At 41.2% G+C, this 27,574-nt stretch overlaps 2 protein-coding genes across 2 annotated transcripts; both read right to left on the bottom strand.

Annotated features, from left to right (window-relative positions):
• Nucleotides 1–7,369: 7,369 nt before the first annotated feature.
• Nucleotides 7,370–18,451, bottom strand: hgh1 (HGH1 homolog (S. cerevisiae)). The gene is made up of 10 exons (XM_050038665.1): nt 18,317–18,451; nt 15,898–16,054; nt 14,875–15,013; nt 14,574–14,711; nt 14,296–14,447; nt 13,439–13,539; nt 12,542–12,640; nt 12,067–12,158; nt 11,850–11,972; nt 7,370–10,476 (listed from the first exon to the last, which is right to left on the bottom strand). Exons 2-10 carry the CDS (start codon nt 16,005–16,007, stop codon nt 10,261–10,263), a joined length of 1,170 nt encoding a protein of 389 aa, XP_049894622.1. The 5' UTR covers nt 16,008–16,054; nt 18,317–18,451; the 3' UTR covers nt 7,370–10,260.
• A 706-nt stretch (nt 18,452–19,157) lies between these two features.
• On the bottom strand, nt 19,158–26,906 carry zgc:153675 (uncharacterized protein LOC768179 homolog). The gene is made up of 3 exons (XM_050038637.1): nt 26,611–26,906; nt 23,239–23,326; nt 19,158–20,628 (listed from the first exon to the last, which is right to left on the bottom strand). Exons 1-3 carry the CDS (start codon nt 26,617–26,619, stop codon nt 20,342–20,344), a joined length of 384 nt encoding a protein of 127 aa, XP_049894594.1. The 5' UTR covers nt 26,620–26,906; the 3' UTR covers nt 19,158–20,341.
• Nucleotides 26,907–27,574: the final 668 nt, after the last annotated feature.

Raw genomic sequence — 27,574 nt, 5'->3', positions numbered from 1 at the left:
TCCCCTTTCATAGGGCAAAAAGATGGACGGCCACGCAACACTTCCTTCAACATGTTGTAAAATGGGCATGTTATAGGGACCAAAACAACCACCACTTCCTGCACTGTTGATGAAGTGCTTGTCAGGGACGCATCAGGGTGCATTATATTACACTACAAAAGATATGTGGTAAAATACGTCCCAGACCACGTCTGCAAATGGTTTGTGTGATCCGGTCAAAGTGCGTCTTGGTAATTGTGTACACTTGTATTAGCGCTGTCCACTTGTGACAAGATCACCCGAAATGCATGTTACATCAGGTCTAAACAGGCTCACGCAGACCTGAGACCTGCAGCTACACACTAGGACTATACCTGACCTGAGCAGACTGAACATTAACATCAACAGCTGTAACCATAACCAGATCTTCTCTGCAACTCCTGAGACCTATCCCAACCACAAAGGAGGGCAGAGCCATGGAAAACACGTGAGGAAACATTAATATATGAGGACTTCAACATGAGAATGGTCCTCGTCCTGGAGCAGGTCTTGATCACAAGAAACTAAGCTGTAGTAACTGCTAGGTGCCTGGAAAGACATGTCATGGTCTTGCCTGGTGTTTTCTCACAGGTCACATGAGATTAAAGATGAACAGAGTACAAAATAATCCTGATACTAAAAGCAAATGACAGAATTAACATCACGTTTCACAACATCTGCAGTGAAACCACATTAAAATGGTGCATGCTGGGTTGTGTGTTTCCACCAGAACTCTTAACCAATCAGAGCGTAACCTCAGTTGTTGTTTTGGTTTTGTATACAACCAAAAAGCCTGGAAGAAACCTCTGTTGCCTCAGTGTGTGTGTGTGTGTGTGTGTGTGTGTGTGTGTGTGCGCGTGCGTGTGTGTGTGTGTGTGTGTGTGACCGGGGAGGGGGAGTGTGTGTTATGAATAGATGAAGTGAAGGAGGGAGGAGGAGTGGAGGGAGTTTGATGCTTAAACTCAGTTTGGAGTGGAAAAGTACAGCCGTCTGTTCCGGAGGCGGAGACTTCTCTGTTGAGTATACACAGCAGCCAATCAGAGCACAGAAAAACACACTGATTGACTGCAGTGCTCAGTGGTATGACAAACAGCAGCAAAGAGTCTCCATTTCTGAACTCACTCGGTCTTCTCACAAAGTTTTGTTTAGTGATTTCAGTGAGTCAACTCTCTAAAGAAACACTAGGCTACTTAATGTGGAAAAGTTGTATATCAGTGGAACTAACGGAGCTGTGAAACATGATGAGACAAGGTTATACAAAAAAAAAAGTTTTAAAAATTAAAATGACATTAATATTGCTCTTGTGACAGATGTTTTTTTTCTTTGAAGGAGTGTTTTATAATAGTCCGGAACTTGTAATTAAAGGTTAAAAAAACAAAACCATTACTGACTGTTCAGTGAACCCCCTCCCCCAAAATTATCCAATCGTAGCTTAGCAACTGTAACTATGACAAGCTTTGATTTTCTCCACATAATGAGGTTGAATACATGGAGCTGTAACTAAGTCAAGAGCTGACTATTTTGAAGTACTTGTACTTATGTAAGTATTTCAATTTTTATGCTACTTTACACTGAACTTTTTACTCCACTACATTTATTTGATGACATTTTGGTTGCTTTGCAGATTCAGAATGATACAAAACGTAAGGCAAATAATAAATTAAGATGTATTGCTGTAGTTTAAAATACTGAGCAGCATGAAAAGTAGATGCTTACATATCAATGCATTCACTGTCGGTACTTTAAGTATATTTTGATGCTGATGAACTGTTAATTAAAGGTCCAGTGTGTAGGATTTAGGGGGACATATTGGCAGAAATGGAATACAACATAATAAGTATGTTTTCCTTAGTGTATAATCAGCTGAAAATAAGAATCGCCATGTTTTTGTTACCTTAGGATGAGCCATTTGTATCTACAGAAGGAGCAGGTCTTCGTCCACAGAGTCCGCCATAATGTTTCTACAGTAGCCCAGAACAGACAAACTAAACACTGGCTCTAGATTGGGTTTTCGTGTCGGCCACCCTTTTCTCTTGCCTCTGAAGGTAACATACTCTATGTATGAAGCCAATATGTGTATATTTATACGTCTTTTTACAGGTTTCTTGATTCAAAACAAGCCACAGTTGAACTGTCATAACAGTATCTGATAAAACACAGGATGACAATTCTTTTCCCACATTAAACGCGTTAATTTGGGGGTTTTTTTATTGTAGAAAACCTGTTAAAAATAGGCGACTGACTGCTTTTTTATTGCCAGTAGACTAGTAGTAATATGCCTTTCTGAGTTTTGTTTTTCTGGTGTGTACGTTTGATGTCATGGACAGGCCTGAAAGAGGTTAGTAAACAGTAAAAAGCAGCATGAAGGCTTGTGAAAACTTTACGGTTGCTACCGCTTTTTTTGTATCTCTATTTAGTCTCTCTCTCAAACTTGGTGTCGAGAAAATTTTGAACATTGTTCGAGGGCTGCTTGGATGAAGACGGATGGTAATTTGTAGTGGCACATTACTGCAGAGTCGTTTGACTAGGGAATGCTAATTGCAACCTTCCCTGTTAAATTCAAAAGCCAGAAGTTAGTTTGTGTCAATGTTTCTTTTGTCCATAAGCTTATGTGGGCTGGGCACCTTTAAGTTTTATGAAACTTGAAATGAAAAATCTTCTTACAGAAGGAGAACACACATAGTTTTTGATAAACTGGCCTCCACGCTTTTACACGTCAGCCATTTCTACATGAACAGCCTGTGAGGCTCACTAATGTGAGTGATCTGTTTGCTGCTGCTCCACTAACCTGACAGCTTTAACTACACACACACACACACACACACGTGCGTGTAGAGGATCTCAATTCAAGAGGAGAGAAAGAGAGAGAGGAGGAGGAGCTGATATCCTTTCAGCAATGTGGTGAATGTTTCACTGGACTGACAACCCCCCCAAAGTACACACACACACACGCACACACACACGCACACACACGCGCGCGCGCGCACACACACACACACACACACACACACACACACACACACACACACACNCACACACACACACACACACACACACACACACACACACACACACACACACACACACACACACACACACACATACAGACTGCCCTGGCTGTGTATGGACTCAGTAGTAGAGTGTAACATTCTTGTTAAATTGATCTGAAATGAGGACATCAGCTGTTGTATCACTTAGTGGAGGACGTTTAGTTGTTCAAAAGACTAAAAACTAAAGGACATCATGAGTCAGTGTTGTTAAAGTCAAAGTTTAGTTGAAATTACTTTTTTGAACATCACAGTTTGAAGTGTCCTGTCATCAGTTTCACATTCATCTTTTTTATAATGGTGGTCTATGAGGAAAATGCTTTCTGGGCCACAGGGGATTTTTTCCCCTGCAATTCCTCAAATGGCCACTGGGGAAAATTTGCTGCAAGGCTAAGCAGCTTCCCTGAGGGCCTGGTCTGACATGTTGTTTCTAGTCAACACAGAGCAATGAAGCCAATTTTTGTAGTGGCCAAAAGTGGAATTACAACTTCCAGATATGTCTCATAATGCCATAGGGCCCACAAAGACTTTTCTCATTGATTGGGAAAGAGACAGAGTGAATCAATGGATATTTTTTTTGAGTTTCAAAACCCCCGCAAAATGACAGGATTTATTTCCATTTGGTCCGATAACATTTTGAAAGTCCACAAGAGTCCCAAGATCCAGAAGTTAGCTGCTTGGCTGCACTTGGCCACACTCGGCCATTGTAAGTCTCTAGTGCACATGCTCTCTGAGCCCCGTAATGTGTTTGCCATGAGAGCGATTTCGGCTTTATGATCCACTGAGCAACTTTCATATGGAATGTATGAGGCCTCTTAATATATCCATGGCCTAAAACTAAAGATGTCCAACCATATTTCCTTTCCTAAACTAACAACAGTAACTTTACTTGCCTTAAACTAACCTCAGTAACTTAATTACATAATCAATTTACTTCATGTTAAGGACTTAACATCATTCATGGGGCGCTTATTTGTAGGATATTATACGAACCGTTTTATGAGGATACGTTGCATTAATGCATTAATAATTATCATATAGTAATAAATACACTTTATAATACATGTATAATGAATACTTTCTGGTACTTTAATTAGTATTAAAATGCTGATACTTTTGTTTCTTTACTTTTGTAATGTTTTGAGTGCGGGACGTACTTGTAACAAAGAAATTCTACATTGTGGTATAGCTGTTTTTACTTAAGTAAAAGATCTGAGTTCTTCTTCCACGACCCCTCAAGTCCAGTTCATGTTTTGTAAACTGTATTTAGGGAAAAGGACAAAAAATAAAATAGGGATATTATGAACAAAAAACACCACAGTAACTTTGAAAGTGCTGAAACACCAATAATCACATATTTGGTGAAGTATTTCAGTAAAAACAAAATGTCACTTGAGACATTCAAGAACTCTAAAGTGTGTCTGCAGGCTGCAGAGTCTCAGCACGTAAAGGAAGTTATTGCACATGTAGCTGCAAAACAACCATGAGTGAAGCCAAGACAGCAGAGCTGTCAGCAGTGAAGGAAGCAGTCAGTGATTAACAATAAAGTTAAGTAAAGTTTGCATCATATCTCGTGAGCTTTACATGTGATTTGCATGATGTACTTTATCAAGTAGTAAACAGTAACTCCAGCTGTCAGCTACACACGTAGCAGCAGTACTACTGTACATCTCCTCCATTGATTGTACTAAATATGCAGCGATGATTCAAGTGGGTCAGATGTAGGCTATAACAAAAACAACACAACCGTTAATGTGTGGGACACGTCCAACACGTAGTGCGTGTGTGTGTGTGTGTGTGTGTGTGTGTGTGTGTGTGTGTGTAGAGGATACACTCATGGAAGTGAAACAGGAAACCTCAGCATCTGATTGGCTGTCCCGGACACACAGTCCTGCCTGGTTACTCAACAGCAGAGTGACGCTGAGCCCGTCCGCTCAACACAAGTCTTCTTTCTTTTCCTCCCAGTCTTCACCCTCCAGTGAACAAAAATGCAGCCGTGTGTTCGTCTCAACATGTACTGGGATTCTCCTGGCTGCTGCTCAACTGCAAACCTCTAACTAAAACTATAAATGGGTGTTTTCTTTTTTGAGAGAAATTTTTGTTGAATGAGTTCTCGAGTAGAAGTGACACAAAGCAGCTAAGTTTGAGGCTCCCTGGACAGATGGCTGGAAAGAGAGGACATTACAACCCAAAGACTTAACTTGGAACAAAAAACTGAAACCTGTGTGTAAAAGCTGATCCATAACTACTCCTCTTATGAACTGTGTTTGGAGGCGTTTGACTTGTTTCTGTTCTCTTTTTCACTTGACAGACAGATGGTTGGACAGAAGGAAAGATAACTTCCTGCTGAGTTCAATAACTCAAATAAATTCAAATTAACTTGAAGCACAGAGCTCTTGGCTGATGACAACTTATGTGTGAAATGAGACGATTTCCTGGACTGTCTTGATCTGACCTTGTGTGTCGAGGTGGAAAAACTCACAGAGACGCTGATAAAGAAACACCCAATCAGCACACACACAAAGTTCAACTTCTACACCTGTAAGGCCACTGTATGATATAACAGTATCCTGTATAGCAGCTGCAAAATGTTCCTTTACTTGCCACACTAATGCCAATCTGCTGACATGCACAAAATAGTTTGTACTTATATACTTCTAAGGACCCTTAGTTTCATACAGTAACCTCTTTGTAACCCTGAAAACTGAACCTCAACCCGTTCCTAACCTTAACCCGAAAACCAAGTGTGAATCAGTCAACAATTGAGGTCCGGACAAAATGTTCTCACTCTCAAAAATGCCCTTGCAGTCACCTTGCTTTGTACAAACTGTCCTCCCTTTACAGGATTAAAAAAATGTCCTCTCTTTCTGCAACTGTCCTCACTGTGCAAAAAAAGGTCTTAACTTGTCAAAGAAGTTTTCACTTACAGAAATGCACCTCACTTTTCAAAAGGGTTTTCATTTTTAACTGTTTTCCTCACTTTCCAAAGAAGCTCTTTACTTTGCAAAAATGTCTTCAGTCTTAAAGAATTCAAACTCAAACTGGTCCTCACAAAGACAGAAGAACAAAGTACACACACACACACACACACACACACACACACACACACACACACACACACGCACGCACATAAACACACACACGGACAGAGTTGAGCTTTAGTTCCTGGCTTTATCTTGAGTCTGTCACTTGTGTAAAGGTTAAAGTTTACTGTGTTTATCTCCCTGTTCAGTTTTGACACATTTAAGTTTATCAGAATTCTGACACATAAAACAACACAACTGTGGCATCGTTTCAAATTAAGTTAAAACGATTCACCTTCAACCTTTTTGACATACTGTTGAGACACACTGTCAGATAATTCAATCATTCTTAAATTTTCGTCTGTTTATTTTCAAGTTAAAGATGAACTTCCGCAGAGCGAGGAGCAGCGGTGCAGTAAACTGTTCACTGGCTTCAGACCAAAGTCAGTGTGGAGGAATGACTCTGACACCCCCCTCTGGTCAATGTGTGTCATTTAAAAACAAATCTCATTGTGTCCTGACGTCTGGTGGAAATCTGACCAGAAATCAGTGAGGCTTTCAGTGTCAGAAGACAAACTAAACCTTTTATAAAAACTTCAGAGCTCCTCTTTAAGGGGAAACATGTCAGTCTGTATTAAAGGAGGGATTTAACATGACTGAAGCTGCTGATTCACATTTTCATTCTTATTTAGGATGAAGCCACATCACACCAGACTGTCAGTACCTTCAGTGATCTGAAAGATTTTTAGGTGGAAATAAAAGATAGCTTAAGGGATTCTTATTCAATATTCAGGTATCGAGTAAGGGTGCTGGTAAACTGATGGATAAAATAATGGATTGTGAAATATTAATATGTTTTAATGGGTTATAATGAATAGAATGTTTTTAAAGGGTAGAAAATCCATCCTTAAAATTTACAAAATTACAGGTACCCCTTTATTTGTACCTTCAGAGAGCCAAAGTCTACAAAACTCAGGTCAGGAGTATCATGAAGTGCTCCTGCCTGGCCTGGATGATCACTGGTGTGGATAAGATTATTTTTCAACATCTTATTTTTAATTTATCACTGTTGTAGGCCGGAAGTGATTCTAACATTCTCCATTTGTGAAGATGTGTTAACTATAGACAACAGAATTTAAAAAATGTTTTATCGTTTCGTCATTTATAATGTGCGTCTTATGTCTAACATTACATTGACACCTTTCCCATTTAATTCTGCTGAACCTCAATAGCAGTGGCTCGTCTTGAGTCTCCCTACCTTGGCTAGCTATGGACTCCAAATTCAAAAAAGGAAAAGTCTCGGAGGAAAATAAAGAATTTAATAGTGCATGAACAGGATTACTTTGCTTTCACCGCCAATGCTGCAAAATTAAAATACCAAATAATGATAAATAGTACCCTGTCGAGTAGCCACCCTGTGGAAAACATTAATGAATGCTGATTTAGAACTATTACTAACACAAATTTAGACTTAATAGGCCGTGTTCCCGTTATTATAAGGCTACCTTCATGATATATTTTACAGCTCCAAACAGACTTGTTTTTGGCCAATATAAGGATAGTACAGGTTGCCGACCCCATTATGCCATCACCAAGCTAAGCCATCACAGAAAAGTTGCTGCAACAACTGTACTTCCCAAGATAAAAACTCAAACCTGTCCAGCAGACCTGAAAGCTGCTGCCCTCATGTCTGAGGTCAAACCACCTGGAGGTTACCACCAGGCCATGTTTTGTCACTCCCCAGGGCTGACACCAAAGGCCTTGATAGGAGCTTTCTCCTCTCTGCTGTAACAACATGAAACAGCCTTCCCCCTGCTGTCGTCACAGACATCACATGAAGTATTGTTAACGCCTTCAAGAAGAGACTGAACAAACACCTACTCAGCATGAGACTGCAGTCCTTCAGGGGACTAACCTGCTTCATACACATTACTGAGCAGCTGCAGATCAGTGTTAGGATATCTGAGGGGTATACATAAAGCTTGTATCTGCAAAAACAGACAAACAAACAAAAAAAACCCTCCAGACTCCATGCATAAGAGAACAAGGCAATACAAAGGTGGGTTCAGAAGTTACTCTTGTAGCTCATTTCAAAGCACCGAGGATTAGATAGAACACCAGAATATATTCAGATACAGAGAGAGGTCACAGAACAGTCATGACAGTCTCACACTGTGCAGCCAAACGTTGCTGAAACTGATATATCTTTATTTAAAATTTTAGTGGAGTTCTCAGTTTTCAAAGTTGTGTTTGAAATGATGCAGCATTTAAGTGAAAGGTGTCCTACGGCTTCAATAGAAAGCAGGAACAACTTGGTACATAATAAACAGTATACAAGGCTGTCAGACAGAGCAATGAAGAATCTTCTACAGCTTCAAACCAGCTTGAAGTGGAAATTAAAGGAAACTGGGTGTGAAGGAGTGAACAGTCTGACAGCTCAACCGGAAAATGAGATCATAATTAAGATGTTCCGTCCTCAGCAGGACAGACTGCACACCATTACGTAGTGTTGGCGATTTAACACGTTGTCTCACATCTGAATAGGTCTTTTTTATGCTAGAGGCATAGATATGTGGGGGTTTTTAGATTATTTTTTGGGGCTTTTCGCCTTTAATGGCAGGACAGTTTGAAGCATGACAGGAGGAGAAAGAGGGGACAACATGCAGCAAAGAGCCACAGGCTGGAACCCACAGCAGCTGTAGTAAGGACACTGCCTTTGCACATGGAGTACCCACTCTACCCACAGAGCTAGTGGGCACCCTTAGGCATGTGTTTTGTAACACTTTTTGACCGCTATACTAAATTGTGTCAGTTTAAAGACAGACAGACTCCCTCGCATTTTCATGGACAAAATTTCAAAAACATTTTCATGACTTTTCAAGGACCCATAACACATTCTTTTTCTTTCCGGGCATTTTTCATTCATATCAGATAAACTCTATTCAAGCAAAACTTCAGCTAGTGGGCATACATGAAGGGAGAAATGGAACACGGGAAGAAAATGTATAAGCATATGTGATGGTAAACAAAATGTTGTCACACATCGATGCATATTGGAGCTACGTTACACCGTCAGCTACAGAAAATAAATTTGCTGTTATGTTACATTATATGGAATCAATTATTTATTTCTAATTCCATGACTTTTCCAGGTTTTCCATGACCGCTGCAACCCTGGGCACACTGTGCAGGACTAGGTGCCCACTGTTTGAAAACACAACATTCAAACTTGGCTCCTCCTCCTCGGCTCAAGACTGAGAGAGCAGTGGTAGTCAAGCGTGCAAGAGAGTGAATGAGGAGAGGAAGCGGCGTTAAGGAGAACAAAGCAGTGAATCAGAGAAATCATTTGTTATTTTCTGATTGTTTTATGATGGTTAAGTACAAATATACACGCCCACACCTCTGCACAACTGCAGAGAAAGGTGCTGCACTGCTGGATCTTGTGTGAATTCAACTAAAGCCTCATCCTGTCTGTTTGGCTTCTCTGCTCTGTGTCTGTGTGTGTGGCTCAACCTCGCCCTCGATCAGACGGACACACAGACCTGCAGCTCACATCCACAGAGCAGAGTAGGGATACGACCTTGTGCCACTAAGGCTGACACCCAGAAATGTCCTTGACAAACCAAAATAAGAAGAAAATTACAAACACAGGCAGAGGGCAGGTTCTCTGCAGATACAGACACTGCCACACTCCACTAGCAGGTCGTAAGTGATGATTGAGAGGGATAACTTCTGTGTGAGTCTATATATTGTATTTTCCCAAAGAAAATCCTGCATGCTGTGCCTTAAATAAACACAAGACACTTTAAATGAGTCAATGTTTAGCTGTTGAGACTTCTTCTAATGTCAGATCCACATGTAAAGTTATTTTCCCACCACGTGGTGTGGGACAGAGGAGGAATAAAATACTTGAATGTCAGTAATAGATGATGAAACTGATGAAAACCAATCAGTGGATTCACCGTGACAATCAGAGTGAGTTTCCCTCACGCTCAAATTAATTAAAGGCTTCAACAACAAAGTAAAGTTTAAAATCCATCCCTGATTCAGTCTGTGAGAGAAGAGGAAACACTCCTCTTCTTCTTCTTCTTCTTATACATTACTTACTTTCTCCAGCAGTGACACTGTTCATCGCTCTCTCTGTAAACGTCCCGTCAGGTCTAAAACAGGCTTTATCGTATCAGTCCACTCTCCTCGTCTTTGTCCGTCCCCTCTGCTTCTCTCTTCTTCTTCTCCTCCTCTTCCTCCTGCCTCATCTTCTCCTGTTCTTTCTCCAGCTCCTGCTGTTCTTTGGCATCGGCCTCCTTCAGTTTCTCCTCCACATCATCGGGAATCTCCACCTCCATCAGGTTCTCCATCCCCTGCTCCGGCTCGTCTCCTATCAGCACCTGGAGGGGGGCGGTGGGGGGGTGGGGGCATGGCACGTGCATACAGTTACCAGTTTATTAGGAACACCTAGCTTCATTTATGCAGTCTAATCCAACAGCCCTGCAATAAATCTGAGTTTTTGTTGTTGCTGGTTTAGAGAGGGGTGATTTAATTTTATGGTTATTTAGGGGGATGTTCAGTAGTAGGAAAAGCACGGCATTACTAATAATATTAACAATGGCTCTGTTCCATTAGAGTGTTCCAGTAAGTAAAGACAGTGAGCCTGCATGCACAACACCAGAACCCTGAAACCTAATAATTAACTCCTGTGCTTCTGGGCCGGCTGTGGCTCAGGAGGTAGAGCGGGTCGTCCACTAATCGGAGGATCAGCGGTTCAATCCCTGGATCTTACAGTCTGCATGTCAAAGTATCCTTGAACCCCAAATTGTGTGTGTGTGTGGCACCTTTTACAGTAGCCTCGGTCACCAGTGTGTTAATGTGTGTGTGAATGGGTGAATGTGACTTGTAGTGTAAAAGCATTTTGAGTGGTGAGGAAAACTAGACTGGCGCTACACAGGTGCAGCTCCATTTCCAACAATCACAAAATGTCCTGATGAGTCAGAAACCAGCACCACAAAACAACACTTGTGTGATTCATGCACTCTGTTTCTTTTATTAGAACTGACAGGAGCACAAAATAAGCATGTAACTAGATTTATTCTTTTGTTTTATTTTATCGTTAAAACTCTAAAATATAATTCAATCATTGGATTTTTACCAACCTGTGTAATATAGAAGCAGGGTGTCTACAGGTATCAGACAGTTAAATTTAATGCTTTTTAAGACTTGTTCAAGACACCTTTTAGAGACATTCTCTAGAATATGTGGGAAACAATAGACCCATCCCCACTGATTTCACATTTGCTGTGGTTCCAGTGGATGCCACACTCCCTGGGTGCTATATAAATATGATGGCCTGTTGCTCGCCGTCGGCCAGGAGGCGTATTTTCTTCAAATGGAAGGATACAGGGATTTGATTTAATTGTGCTGTGTTCAAGTTGTCTGCTTTTTTATATTTGGAAATAAAAAAAGCCCTTGACATTAAAAAAGTAGCTGCCAGTAGTGCATACAGCTGCTAACTATTAACTATTAAACATGAACAGGCAGCCAAACATCCTTTCATTTTCCAGTTGTAGTTGATTGATCTATGATAACTAGCCACCGGAGGAAAAGTGGTTACATAACCTTCGAAAGGGGCCACACGTCATAGGTGCGCTCAGGTGCTTAAACAAATAGCACTACACCCCTGGACTACTTATTATGTGGTAGTTAGTATTCATGTGAGCATATTTAGAAGCCTCGGAGGTTGGTTTGGTGACTCGTTCTTTCCTACCTGGACCAGTTTCTCACAGGCTGCCGTCACGCTGACTTCCTTCTCCCAGCTGTGGAACTCTCTCATGATCGGATAAACGTTCTTCTCTTTCATTATTTTCCGACCGGCTTTAGTTGCTGTCAGCTGCACAAAAGACAAACAGTGAAGAGCTTAACATGAGGACACAAGTTTACTGTATATGTGAATGTGTTTGTTCTGTGTGCATGTTGTGTCGTACCAGTAAAAGTGTTTCCAGCAGCATCTTTCTGATGTCGGGGTCTTCTTCTCTCTTCTTGTCCTCGGGGAGGTACTGCAGGTCCACAGGCAGACCTGAACATCACGTCAACTCCTGTTAGAGTCAGAACTAGTGTGTCTCAATGCTACCTGACCTTCCTGACCTCTGTAGTTTAACACAAATGTTTCTCAGTCAGGAGGGAATAGTGCATTTGCTGGGGACTATCACAGGGCTGACACATAGACACAGACAACCATTCACACTCACATTCACACCTACGGACAATTTAGAGTCACCAGTTAACCTGCATGTCTTTGGACTGTGGGAGAAAACCCACGCTGACATGGGGAGAACATGCAAACTCTGCACAGAAGGACTCACCCACCCTGGGTTCGAACCTGCGACAATGCTAACCACTGCACCATCGTGCCACTAAAATACTAAATTAACTAAAGTAGTTCACTAATTACAAACTCACCTTCATTTTCTTCGTCTGTCAGCTCCTCTGGACCGGCCAGCGGCAGCAAGAGGAAGGGCAGGATGTCCACAGCGTCGCTTAGCAACCACTCGTGATGGGCTGGACAGATTGAGGAGGAGTTTTGGATCAGATGACTGGAGAAAATGTTGGACTGCAGTTCAATGTGGATATGACAGGTTTTTACAAAGACACAGCTTAACACCTGAAGATTTTAGTGCTCAGTCAAAGCATCTAATTCCTAACCTCCAGCCCTGTGAAGGCTACATCCCCAGATACTGACGTTGTTACAGGTGGGAGGAGTAAACATTACATGTGCTCCTCTTTCACACATAGTTTCCGATAAATTACCAGGATAACCTTTCAGGTGATAGTGACTTTTACTATTCACTACATTCAGGAGCATTCCCGTCTTACGCCTTTTCACACGCCACAATAATGCCGAAATAGATGGGACAAAGGACAGTCCAGCAGATGGTGGTAGTGCAACACTTACGGATGCCAATTGCTATAAAACTCAACAGAAGTAGAAGAAGATGGGGCGAGGCCGTATGTGCGTGTATGCAATGGAAGATGTCTCTTTTTGTTTTCAGGAATATAGCAGGGCTGTTTTTCCCTGAAATGGTATCTGCAGTACAGATTTCCCTGCATATCCTGCTCCCATTCACACACGCCCTCATGTAGGAGATGTTCCTGAACATGTCAGGAATAGACTGCATGTCTGAAAGGGCTTTAGAGAGACATATAAACATTTTCAAGATATGACATGCACCCCAAACCACCTCCTGAGCCGCCACACACGATTCGTGGATGCTTTAAGCTGTTTTCATATTAGACAGCAAACTGATCGGCCCAACACACATGAAGTGAGTAAGTGTAAACGAGGTGTGTGTGTCTCACCGTGGTCAAAGCAACAGTTGCGCAGGGTCCCTACGACTCCACCTCGCCTCACCGCTGATCCCTGGTACTGAGTGAAGGGAAGCAGCCTCTGGATTACACACCTGCAACACACACACATACACAGATAATTAAAACATGGAGCAGCAGCTGAGGGACCGATTTATGTCAATGTCTAGATTTCAGTTGAATTTAGTGTGAATATTAGAGATGTGACGACTTGTAAATCTGCCCTGAAGCTACTGTCTTCATATCAGTGTGTCCCATTAAGAAATGATTACTCCTGATTTAAACTAATACACTCTGATTGAAGCAGGATGTTAGCAGAGCAGCCTCAGTCCTTCCAGCTGTGTTAAAATATGATGCATTCAGGCACAGTATTTAGTGTGGGTCACCCGTGTTTTGGCAGAACTCGTGCCAAGCAACAATCTCTGCAGTTACATGTGTAAAACAGAAGTATAAAGACTTGAAGCAGCAAATTTACTTTGGGTATTTTTGGTAGTTGTTGATGTATTGTTCACATTGCAAGTGTCATTGGAATGTGAACAAAAATGAGAAACCAGAGCTCGTATTTGTCAGAACATGATCCAAGATTTTGGTCACTCTCCTCCTGTTCCCCAAAATCTCACCGGCACATTAGATGAACAGTTTACATCAGAAACACGAGCTGACAGATTAGTCTGGTTCTTAGGCGTGTAGGATAGTGAAGGAGTTAGGAAAGGTGAAAAATGGACTTTGTGGAGCTTTGCCCACTTTTACACCTGCGCACATTTTTCAAATTGCTGCAAAAAGGATATTACATTAGTTTTGAATGATTACAAAAACCAGGAGATGCAGATCTCTGCAGTGTTATCAGTCACCTGTCCTTGTCCATGATGTAGTTTCTGGCCTCAGGCAGCTGCGTCAGGTTGGACAGCAGAGGACTCAGGTAGTGAAGCTTCGCCTTCTTGTTGAAACCTTCAGTGCAGAAGATCTCCACCAGCTGAGTGAGGCCGACCTCCTCCTGCAGGACCTGAAACACCAAAGAAACCCTTCAACCCTCATCATACAGCAGGACTCCACCAGGAGCGCTTGTTCTGATGATCTGCGAGGCTGCATGGTCACTAAGATGATGAGGTGGAGTCAAGCTGGGACTCACCTTGAACACAGTCTTGCAGGTCTTCGCATGGCGGCTGAGGTTGGACAGAATGGAGGCGATCTGGTCAGAGAACGAGAACTCTGGATCCAGAAGCCTCTTCAACAACACTGGGAGAACTTTGACGTCTGCCACCAAAACCTGGGTGCGACAAAACCAAGAACACCTGTCTGAATCCACGACATCTCTGAGGGCTGAACAGTTTGTCTGTCATCACAGCAGCCTCAGCCTCAGTTACTTATTCAGAATTCATCAATAAGAGTTCATTCAGACCGGACTCTGCTGAACAATCAGGACTGATCACCTGGTGCAGAGTCTCGTCAGCGGACAGGTTGATGAAGATGTGGTAACAGTCCTTCACGATGGCACTAGAGGGGTCAGACGTCAGAGCAAACAGGGCAACAAGTATGTCAGGTTTAGTGCGGAGGAAGCGGCAGCCATCCCTGAAAACAAACACAGAAATGAGAGTGCATTAATATGACGACTTAAAGCTAGCAAACGATCAGCTGAGTGACAGAGCAACACGTTCTTTTTACAGCAGTGCCCTGAGTTCAGATTCAATGGGCTGGAACAATACAACTGGCAGCAGACCAAGCAAAGCACCCCAGACGTCCCTCTCCCTAGCAACACTTTCCAGCTCCTCCTCGTGGACCCTGAGGTGTTCCCAGGCCAGATGAGATATGTAATCCCTCCAGCATATTCTGGGTCTCCCCTGGGGGCTCCTACCAGTGGGACATGCCTGGAACACCTCTAATGTGAGGCGCTCAAGGGACATCCTAATCAGACGCCTGAACCACCTCAACTGACCCCTTTTGCCACAAAGAGCAGCGGCTGTACTCCAAGATTGGTAGAGGAAACACTTGATAGCAACTGGGATTGTTACACAGCAAATAAGTCAACACATGAATGCACAGGGAGATAGGAGCGAGTGACTCGTCATCATATAGAAATGAGATCGCATAAACGTATGAATCGAGATTGATTTTTTCGATTAATATGGACTCACATTTCACTTGTCTGAAACATATAATTTTAGCTCTTTTGATTGTCGTCTGTAATGTGAAAACACACATCTGTAATGTGTGTCCTATTCATAAAATCCTAACACACTGTGGAGCACCTCTCCTCTCAGCCAAAGATTTTATCACAGCGGACAGTGGAGTCTGAACTGGTTCTGGAGTAGTTCTTACATTCTAACATTTGTATCAGAGCTGAGGGCAGAAACAAGAGTCCCAGGTTGCCACATTATAACGAAAAGCTACATCATTGCATCATAAAATCATCATCATCATCATCATCATCATCATCATCATCGTGATCCTCCCACCTGTGTCCAGACAGTCCCAGGATGTACCCTGTGGTGTGACTTTTGACATCAGGACGTGCACTGGGAGTCAGGAAGGAGAGCAGCTCTGCAGCCTCTGAATCACTCAACATCTTCACATCAGTGTCTGATATATGTAAAACGAGCCTCGCTGACTGACCTGAAATCAGTAAAACAAAACTCCAAATACAGAGAATAAACACATATTTGTCATCACTGTTAGAAGAGCTTGATAAGAACATTAGGGTTGTTTTATAGGCAGAAGTACTCAGATCCATGCTCTGAGTAAAAGTACTGATACAGAAATGTAAAAATACTCCATTAAAAACATTTAAAATCTTTCTTTGATAAAAGTACAGAAGCACTGACAATAAATATACTTGAAGTATCAAAAGCAAAAGTCCTCATTCTGTAGAAAAATGTGTGTGAGCAACATCTCACTGATGAATCTCACTGCTCGAGGTGGAGCTAGTTTTAATTCCTTTAATAACAGTTAAGTAGTTTAGTCCAGTGGTCTGCAATCTCAAGGTCAGCACCATCCAACGGGTCACCAAATAAATCTGAGAGGTCATCAGATAATTCATTGGAGAGTAAAGAAGAAAAAACAAAGTCCTGCTGCTCGAGTGTGTTTTTATTTTCTGCAATTTCTCTAATCTTTTTTTGTAAAATATTGGATATTTGGTGGAACTGTTATCCATCAATGACATCTGCCAGACGACCCAACTGGAACTGTGTTTTTTCTCTAACAGGTCACGGGCCAAAACGTTTGGGAACCGCCATTTTAATCTTTAACAGTGTGATTTTATTTTATTTTTTCTGGCAAAACTTAACCCAGCTGTCAGGTAACTGCAGTGACATAAAAAGTACAATATGTCTCTGTGAAATGTGGTGGAGTAGAAGCAGAAGTATCTCATCCTGTACTTACATACAGCACTCGAATAAACATAGTGACTCTCACAACTGTATGTGGGGAATAAACCAGAGATGCACGATAATATCGGCATCAGTATCGGCCAACAGGCTTTTTCTTGTTTTGCGCAATAAATGAATATTACATACATTGGAGAGTATTGTATTTCATGTTTCCATCTGCTGGTGGGCCGTCACGATAAGAGTATGCATGCATAATATGATGTTAATTCCACAACGGAAGAGACTTAATGATCACTAAAATTAAGTAGGGAAAAAAGTGGATATATCGATATCGGTATTAGTTATTGGTCAATTGAGTTGTTACATATCGGCATTAGGGCCTGACCGATTTGAAAATAGTAAAATGTTCTTCCTTCAATTTATATCTTTGTAATGAGTGTTTGAACTATATTCTTCCTTCAATTTATATCTTTGTAATGAGTGTTTGAACTATATTTAAGCCATCAAAAGCAGGTAGTCTAAGTCTAAGTCTATTTCGGGGTTTTTTAAATTGAAAAACGTAAAAATTTAATCGGCCGATATATCGGTTATCGGATTTTTTATTCCATAATAAATCGGAATCAGCATCGGCCCCAAAAAATCCATATCAGTCGGGCCCTAATCAGCATATCAGATATTGGCAAAAAATCCAATATCATGCATCCCTAGAATAAACTCAGATTGAAGATAAAACTATTGGCTTTAAGTTGAGGCAGCCTTATAACGTTTATGTACTGCTATTTCTAAAATGAAAAGTATCACACATGTACAGTTTAATGACCTGATGGCACTGTTTACTTGGAGCAAGAAATTATTTATAATAAGTCAGAGTATTTAACTCCATTTTTCCTGGTCATGAAGTGAGCTATCATAAAATCATTTTAACAACCAGGATAACAAACTAAAACCTTTCCTGCAATATGGCAATCACTAGCCATTCCACATATTACAATCATTCTTATGATTTTAATTATGAGACTTTATTTCACAAGTTTCCAGCAGGTGTAATATTGTATTATGCAGCTACAGAAACTATTAGAAAATGTTAATTAGTGTGATTACTTTGAGTTTATCTCCATCAAGATTAGCTTTATTCTCTACATTATTATATTCGAGATCTGTGTAATTTAGCTGACTACTGTATCATCAAACAGCAAAGATTTATCTGCTGTTATCTCAACATAAATGCTTAAATAATAGTGTTAATTAAAGAAGACATTGTGTACAGAATAATTTATGTTTATCAAGGCTGCGCCCAGGCTGTTGTTTACTTCAACAAAGAGGCAGTGTGCTGCCATGTTGGATACATGCAATGTTAGCTAAGGCACAGCTAAAGATAATACTATACTACTACATAACTATAAGCTAATTAAAATATTCCACACTCTTTAAACACATGAGGTCAAAGTTTTCTGACAGTCTGACAGAATCGTGAGCTGAACTAACTAAACGCTGAATCATGCTGGAGTCTGTTTGACAAAAATAACCACCTGTAATAAACGTATCTTACCTTTAACGAGCTACAGGACTTATCCAGATATCATGCCGCTGTTTAACTTCTGTTATATTGCTCTTCTAACATATAAAAACATGTGTTCACTCACACTGTGGGTACATGTGGACACTTTTCTTCCGGGTTTTCTTCTTCTCTTACTTCTTTTCCGGCAGCTCATACAGCGCTGCGTGGACACCACTGCCCTCTAGTGCTCGCCACATGTGGTGCTCCCTGGTGTTTCATCCACAGCTGGATCTCATTTAAGCTGATAAACATCTTTAAATTTACTTTAAGGACATTTTGTTCTTTCCAAATGAGACAGAAACAAACATATTAATCCATTGTTTTCTTTTTCTTTGACACCATGTTTACTAACCTACCTGTTCAGTGGTGAAAGCTCTTTTACTTAAATAAAAGCAACACTACTCATGTGAAAACACTCCGTTACAAGTCCTGCATTCAAAATCTTGCTTTATAAAAGTACAGAAGTATTAGAATCAAAATATACTTTACAAAATATAGTCTGCATGTTCTCCCTGTGTCAGCGTCGGTTGTCTCCAGGTACTCCAGCTTCCTCCCACAGTCCAAAGACAAGCAAGTTAACTGGTGACTCTAAATTGTCCGTAGGTGTGAATGTGAGTGTGAATGGTTGTCTGTCTCTATGTGTCAGCCCTGTGATAGTCTGGTGACCTGTCCAGCGTGTACCCTGCCTCTCACCCAATGTCAGCTGAGATAGGCTCCAGCGCTCCCACGACCCCTAACAGTATAAGAGGTTACAGAAAATGAATGAATGTTTGTTAGACCTCAAGGACACACATGACTCTTGTTTGTTCCCAAGAAAACTTCACAAAGCAGCTTTAAACTTCCAAACTACTTTATTGATATACTGGGAAAACAAAACACATCCAAGACATTCACATAGTTTAGTCCCATCAGCAACAGCTCCCATTCACTCCACGTGTTGCATTGAAATGCTGGTATTGCATATAAACGTTCACGAATGTTGCCTGCACTGCAGCACAGTGTTCGCCTTCTGATTAAAGGCACAGTTCAACTTTTACTGACGGAGCAGTTCAGACAACATCGGGCACTCTTCCTCTCAAACAACCGCCAAATGCTGCTGAAGGTTTCTTTCTTAAATCTTAATAAAAAAAAAGAAGAGTCGACATTTCAAGGTCCAGCGCAGCATTTTAACAAAACATCTCAGTAATAATAACATAGCTGTGGAAAAGACCTGAGCCCAGTGTTGGTGTGATTGTGTCTACAGTCTTCAGACATGCAATTCAGAGAAGTGTTCCTACATGCAGATCCAAGGCTGCTGGGTGAAAAACCGCCCCGGGCTCATCCAAAGGATTAAAGGAGGTCAGGCACAGTGAAGCCTGCAGACTGAAGAATGCTGCTGATCCCTTCGCTTCAAAACGCTGAAACATTTTTATTTTTCAACACAAACTATTGTCACATACAAATTTCAATAGTACTTCAATACCTTCGCAAAAAGGAAAAAAGAGACTAAAATTCAGCATTTTAATTGAGAAATATGTCAATAAGTATGAGAAGATTGGAACAGAGAGAAGAGGAGAAAGAGGAGAAAGAGGAGAAGGAGGCAAAAGAGGAGAGCCTCAGTCTGGATTGTAAACAGATAAAAATATTCATGAATTCATCCACCACGTGCTGCAGTGGATCCCAGTCCGTATGATCTGCCTGGAGCCAGATGTTCACTTCCAGACATACAAATCCCGCTACAAGCCAGGCAAGGAGCTTTCAGTGACTCAGCGTTTCTTTTCTGGTAGTTCTGGGTTGCCATGGTATCGTAGTACTACTGAATGTTTCGGTGCTGAGTGAAGTGTGTTTGCATCGAGGTCTGGATCTCTGCACGGTGACGAGACTCTCATGCTCAAGACCAAGAAAGCCATCAGAAGGCACTGTAGAGTTTGATTGGCAGACAGAGATCAGCTGGTGGCCTCTCTCTGTTGGCTCAGGGCGGGGCAAGTCCATCATCATCAATAATCATCATCATATTCACCATCCTCCTCCTCCGCTTCACTCAGCTTTGTCTTTCCTCTTGGCTGTGAACGGGACTTTGTTGGCGACCGTTGAGCCCACCGTGGAGACGCCGCCGGCAACAGCCGACACCCCGCCCTTCACTAGCCCCACCCCCATTGAGGGCACCGTGGTCACCGCCGACTTGGTGATCTCCAGGCTCTTGCCTCCCACCCAAGCCACACCGCCCACCGCAGCACCCACAACTCCCTTAGTGACGTTGAAGAGGCCGCCGGTCACTCGCCACATCATGCCGGGGGGAGCCACCACATGGTCCTTACCAGAATCTGAAAACAAAGCAAACATACATCAAGCATCAATAGAGCTTTTCATTGCTTTTCTGTTGCTATGGGAACAGCTCTGGCCCCTGGTTATTTCCTGTCAGCTTCTGCGTTAACGCAAACTTCAACAGGAAAAACAAAGGAACCATTTAATATGTTGAAAATGTCTATATTGTGGTTTCTACTAACATACATGTATCGCTGCATGTAGGAGCTACGCAGAGCCTACGCAAGTGGTCAACTTCAGTGGTTCCCAACTGGTGGGTAGGGGTCCAAAAGTGGGTCGCAAGTCCATTCTGAATGGGCCGTAAGTGACTCGCAAACGTGTCAAGTTTGTTCAGCAGACTTTATTTATATAATTTAAAAATATCGATATATGGTGTCTCTGTATTGATACAATATTGCCACACAAAAAGATCTAGATATTATGCTGTATTGATTTTTCCACCCACCCCTAGCATCGCCACAACATGCAGTTATATGTCAGGTATAGGAAACTCACCTACGGCATAGATTCGAAGCAAAAATATAATCCTGAGGGTTTTAAGAGTGAAAACAGCTGCCATGTAGCGTTTATTAAGAACCATGGTGCTTCATTTGTCCAACTATCTAACTTTTCACTGGAAGTAAAATTAGTGAACCAGTATACTTCTCGTGGAGCCTATTTAAAAGATAAAACATTATTCTACATGTTTCTTTTTGTCAGCAAATTCCACAAAAAGACTCAATTCAACAATGTGTTACTCTCTCAATACTTTCTGACCTCTCTAATCATGTCACTTAACCCTCCTGTTATCGTCAGGTCAAACTGACCTGACGATAACAGGAGGGTTAAAAAAAAAATCTCAGTAATTAATTTCCTAAAACAGGTCACTTTAGTTTTTAGCAGATGTTTATCAAACAGAAGGAAACATATTTGTTGGGGACTATTTTCAGCAGTGGATTAATGCACATTTGATGCTCCAGTGAGTATTTGGGACAGCAGGACAGTGTAAGTGGGATTGAGTCAAAATAAACTACAGCGGGTGTGTTTACATGCACACTAATATTTCTCGATATTCTGGATTTAATATGGGTCATGTAAACAGGATATTAGCATTAGCATAGCATATTCCGATTAAGACATGTGGGATATGCCGGTATTATTTGGGTTTTAGGTGCATTCTTTGGACATGTATACAGCGCATTTAGAGCATGCATCTCAGTTGCGTTTTTCACTGCAGTTTGCAACTGCAACATACGGCATCTTGCCTGTTTAAAGAGGGCATGGATGTGCTGTGAACAAACCAACAGCTTCTTAGGCTGGTGTAGAGATGCATGCTCAAAAGGAAAGCCCTCGTCTGGTCAGAAGGAGAAACACACCTACTTTTAAACATGAAAAACTTGGATATCAACAGGTTCCTGGATATGCACAAATATCAAAATGACGACCTTTTCAATAAGGTGGTTGGAGGAATGAAGGAGGGAGGCTGTGTTCACACAGTCGAACAAGTTAGCAAATATTAGACAAATATTAAATATCACCAGACCTGTCTGTTGCATTTTTTATATTTGTCGTATTTGCCCCCTGCTGTCTGTGATGCTGAGACATCAGCTGGGCCTGAGGACACTGATATTGTGACAGATGTCCAAGCTGGTGTAACACACACGAAGACCTCCTGTGTTACTGATGTCTCACATCTTTTGTAACTCAGGTTAAAGCTTCTGGGAGAAAGTGCCAACATAGTTCCCTCCAGCTCGCTGCTGATGTTGTGAGATTCAGGTGCGAACTGTGCTGAGTTTAACCAGACTCTCGTGAGACACTAGCAGCTCTTTGAGGCTGAATTTAGGCTCAGCAGTGCTTTGAGCTTAATGTCATCACCAGCATGTTGCTCACAGTAACAATGCAAACATGCTGATGTTTAGCAGGTGTGATGTTTATCTTAGTTTTGCTATTAGCATGGTAACATTTGCTAATTAGCACTAAACACAAAGAATGTAATGTCTGGGCAACATACTGTACCTATCTGTACTGAGAAACATTTTTACCAGTCAATCATGTAGATGTTGATATATTTCACTAAATCAGTGAAACTTTGACCATCTAGTGGCGCTACAGGGAAAGTCAGGGGATTGCCAAAGTACTAGGATCCATCCTCTGGACACCATGAATGTCTGAACCGAATTTCATTGCACTCCATGAGATATTTGTTGAGATATTTCAGTTTGGAGCAGCAGAGATGAAACATAGATATTTAAGGGTGTTGTTGATGCCAAAACGTAACCAGGAGTGTATCTGGGATTTCTTAACAACCCCCTGACGGTCTGATCTCTACACTTCACCTGGAGGGTAAACTGTCATCAGGACTGATACTGAAAACAGAATTATACCTCATCCATTATCAACAGTGGTGTTTACAAAGAGCAGCAGCAGGGGACTAAACTGTTGCAAAGTGTCTCTGCGTTGGGACACAAATAGCAGGTTGGGGCTGCAGCCGCTCTTACACAAACACACACACTCCCCTGACAAACCAACAGTTTCTCAAATAGCAGCAGGCAACATGTGAGCACAGATTGCACCATATTCCCTGCTGGTGTTTCAGCGTTTAGCCGCAGCCTGGGGAGCTCTCTGCTTACCCTCTGTAGGTTGGCTGTCGGTGGGTTCAGCTTCGTCCGTCGCCAAGCTGGTCCCGGGCTGGGGCTCCGCAGTAACGCTGTTCACATTCTGGAAAACACAGGAAAACCCCCAAGATTACTTTACACTGAATGAATACAGCACCCTTCACAGTGTTACTCAATCTTTAATACTTACAGTACATGACTGGGTATCAAACCTGAATACTTAAGTGTGTGAACAATATGTGTACAAAAACTCTCACATACCCACGTTCTGTATGTGACTCTGCACTTTACAGCTTTTGGCACTTCTGGTTAGATGCTGAACTGCATTTCATTGTCTCAATAATGACAGTACAGTTGAATCTAATCTGAAACACTAAAATTTGGAATCAAATATCACATTCATAATCTTATTGACTTCTTTTTTGATAATTGGATTTGATCATAATTTTGCAAATTTTAGACTGTATCTAAATAATTAAGACAATATTTAAAGGGGCACTAAGGAGGGAGCTTCATCAAGTTTGTAAGATAGCCCCGATGATATCACAAGCTTGTGCTAAATGGCCGCAACGAAGTCTCTTCTTTACGCCATCTTTGGATTTTTACACAGAACCAGACAATGGCGGCATCCTCCTGCTCCAGTGTGTGATTTTAGACAGCATGCTGGCATCATGGAATCAAAAGGAGTGCAACGAGTGTGACGTAACACATCAGTGTCGACCTTTAGTGTGACATAAAACATGTGTCCACAGCATTTTCTAAACAATAACAATGGAAAAACATGGCAACAACGATGATCTATTATCTCTGTTATATGGCGGCCGATCTCGTCCTCTGCTCTGATAGTGAGGAGCTCTCAAATCTCATTGTTTTCCCCATTTGTGGACATTTTCAGCTGCAGTACTTCTTCTTTGAGTTAGCTGCTAACTGCTAACAGCTACTTATAGATCACCCATGATGAGTCGCACGCATAACATGTCATAACATTTTGGCAGTGCTACTACCTCCGATGCTGCCTTATAGGTGAGACAACTTTGTCCCCTCATTTTGGGACTTTATGTTTTATAAAGAACGCTGAGGTGGAACAATGGTGTGAACTTCCTGCCTTGAAGAAGCAGGATAAAAGGGACTACAGTGACGTCATCATGGTTATCTCAGTGTAAGCTAAAGAAAACCAATTTACAATTTTTCGTAAAGCCTGTCTAACAAACTGGAGGTGTGGGGTTTGAAAGATGTGGCTGTTTCCCGACAGGGTCCTTCTGATGAAAGATACTATCCAGATGCATTGTGGGAAATGTAGGACCAAGTGTTTTTGGAGCTTGATGCGAAATAGGAATAAAAGAAGTAACCAAATCTCGACCTCTGCTGCACAGAAATTGAGCCATTATTTTTTAAACTTGTCTCATGTGAATCCCCAAACAAAACTGAATTACTGGAGTGTCCATTTAACATGTGACCACTGTCGTTTCTTTTGTATAAGTAAAAAAAACCTGTTTATACTTCTCAAGTTAAGGTGTCAAAAAAGCATAACTCTTCCATCAGCATGACACTCATACCTATGTAAAACATGTAAAACCAGCCCTACTTACACATGATGACACCTGTTGGGAGTCACTTTGGTATATGTATACACAGTCTGAACACACGTCTGAGTCAGCGCTGTATGTTCAAGATAAACCTCTATTTTAATTAAGTCTTAAACATACACTACAGACTGTCACTAAAGTCTCACAGGGACTCGTTCAGACTGTATTAACATTGGGTGGAATCTTCTCTTCCTGTTGCTCTGCATGTCAGGTTCTGATTTCATTCGTGATATTCACAGTATAAAAAGAGGAAACAATTTCAAACCCTGTCATTCAGTGCAGGAAAATCTATTTATTTCAGCTCAATTACAGATACAAAATCTCTGTCTCGCCGGCTGGAGTCAGAGTCATTCTGAAACATGTAATTATCCAACACATTTATCACACTGTAAAGATGATGCCGAAATGTGTATCTTATTTATTTCAACCATATCTGTTTGACATAGGGTACTATTTCATTATTGCTCTGTATACTTATTTATGTGTGTGTAGATGTAGATACATTCTTCATTTTACTGAATAATATTCCCTTTGTCTTTTGCTCATGTTTTCCCCCCTTTTATAATTTCACCTTCATTTATTCATTACACAGAGTATGTACGTTGCAGATTTTCATTATAAATTGTATAAAATATATTTCATAATATAAAAATAATGTGACAATGAATCCAAATGCACAACAAATAAATAAAATGTAGAGATAAGAACAAGAACAAATACCTTCAGGCTCTGCTAAACAACTGGAGTTAAACTGACATGTCTGAATAATCTAATTTGACAATTTATAATTTTCTAGTTTAAATTTTCAATAGCAGTCAAGTGTGTTTTAACATCTGTATGTTTAGAAATATAAAAGGAGGGTAGCCTTTTCAGCCAAATCATTTTATGTTTATAATAATCAAGTTAATTTTGTACTTTTCGTCAGCCAAGAAATTGGGAGTCTTAAAGACGAGTAGTATTTCTATCTTTATTAGTTATATCTTTTAAAAAAGTTTTACAGGTTTCCCCACTGTCTTTTGCTCATGTTTGATGTTATCTGATACAATATAATTTAATAAAATACATGGTTAGACAGGTGGCTGCCTCCGTGAACAGGAGCAGCAGATCCACCTGACTGATAGCTGTGTCTCTGTACATCAGTGGTCTCGACCTTTTTCACCTCTGACCCTTCAGATTAAACCTTCCTCTTATTACAGATGTGTTTTAGCAACTCCACCATGGCTCTTTGATTATTAAACAACACAAAGCAGCTTCAAATCAGTGCATATTTCACATACTTTAAAACAGAAATGCTGTTTCCTATAATATGAATCATGTTGCAAACCACCACCCCACCCCCCTATTTTTTTTCTTGTAAGCCAAAAAGAGGCCCTGATCCCACAGGTTAGAAACCAGCGCTGCAAGTTATCTGCCAAATGTTGCCACTGTTGACTTTGGAAGCCAAATTTGCTGCAAATTAAATGTTGAAATGGACATTTTTTTTTTTAACTGAGGACTTGGCACTGCTGAATCAGAGTTTGTGTAACATTTGCAGGAAGCTGTGACGCCTCGTTTTAATGTAGCTGGATACAAAACTGCACTTTTCAGAGAGGAAGAGGCCACATTTCCTGAAGGTGATAAAACTAATAAATTCCGCTCTTATCATCTCCAAACTCCACATCATCACTCCTGAAGCCTGCTGCTGAAAAACTTGCCCTCACTCAGCCTGCATGCTGTTACAAACCCAGCACTCACACGCAGTTTGAGACACACATTTCCACACACTGTAACATTAATAATAAGGATGCTGGTTGGTCCTTACCTTCACCATTGTTCCCAGTGCTTCTCCTACAAACACACCTGGCAGAGAAACTTGACACAGGAGCAGCTTCTGTTTCCGACACAAACTCAGCTGTAAATAAATGAGTTTAGTTTCCTCAGTGTGAGGAGGCTGAAAGCTGCAGCTGTGACTCTTCTTCGTGGTTTGAACACGTTAATTGATTTAATCTGCAGCTTTCTAACTTCTCCTCTCACACAGATACAGACGGAGCTACGCAGCTCTCTTTTTCACCCTGCTGGTTCTGCCGACGTGGCGCCTTCACCACACACACACATACACGTACACACACAATCAAACTACACACAGCAACGCAATGGACTTCCGTTTGACGCCTTCAAATTAAAAGACTCTCCAGTGATGAGGTGGACCACTGAAGCTTTTTGGGGCTGATGGAGTAAAAGTGGAGGTAATGAGTTGAACAATGAACCAGGAGTAAATAAAAATGAAGTAACTAAAGCAGAGATGTGTTCGAGTCACATCACTTGGATTCACAATATTAAAAAGACTTGCAACTCAACTTGGACTTTAACACTTTGTTATAGTTAATGTAGTTTTATTGTTGTTGCTGTTGTTATTGCTGAAGCCTTGTGTCATGAATATATTCTATTTAGTGATTGTGTTTTTTATGTAACAGTGTCTTTTGTCCTGCCCAGGGACTACAGATAAAAATTAGCATATGGCTAACTCTGGTGCAGCTGCACTGTCCTTGTTAAATTAAATAAGAAATAATAAAATAAATAAACAATGACTTGTGACTTCACTTGGACATGAGCCTTTTGACTTGACAATACTTGATACTTTCCCCCAAGCAAGGCACATCCAAAGTCCGGCCTGGGGGCCAGTTGTGGCCCACGGACTGATTTTAGACAGCCCTTGGCTTGCTGTTAGAAATATACTATCTATCTATCTATCTATCTATCTATCTATGTTTATTTCTCTCTCTTGC

The sequence above is a fragment of the Epinephelus moara genome, chromosome 24, assembly GCF_006386435.1.
Source record: "Epinephelus moara isolate mb chromosome 24, YSFRI_EMoa_1.0, whole genome shotgun sequence".
Lineage (NCBI taxonomy): Eukaryota > Metazoa > Chordata > Actinopteri > Perciformes > Serranidae > Epinephelus > Epinephelus moara.
This window is presented reverse-complemented; position numbering and strand designations above follow the sequence as displayed.

Bases quoted from the DNA above. Each gene is read 5' to 3' on its own strand.
- hgh1 (XM_050038665.1), bottom strand. From the start codon at position 16,007: ATGTTGAGTGATTCAGAGGCTGCAGAGCTGCTCTCCTTCCTGACTCCC. The intron at 11,973-12,066 runs GTACGACACAAC...TCTTTTGTGCAG, and splicing joins TGCTGGAAACACTTTTACTG to CTGACAGCAACTAAAGCCGG. The intron at 10,477-11,849 runs GTAGGAAAGAAC...GCCCCCCTCCAG, and splicing joins CCTGTGAGAAACTGGTCCAG to GTGCTGATAGGAGACGAGCC.
- zgc:153675 (XM_050038637.1), bottom strand. The intron at 20,629-23,238 runs GTAAGCAGAGAG...CTTTGTTTTCAG, and splicing joins CGACAGCCAACCTACAGAGG to ATTCTGGTAAGGACCATGTG.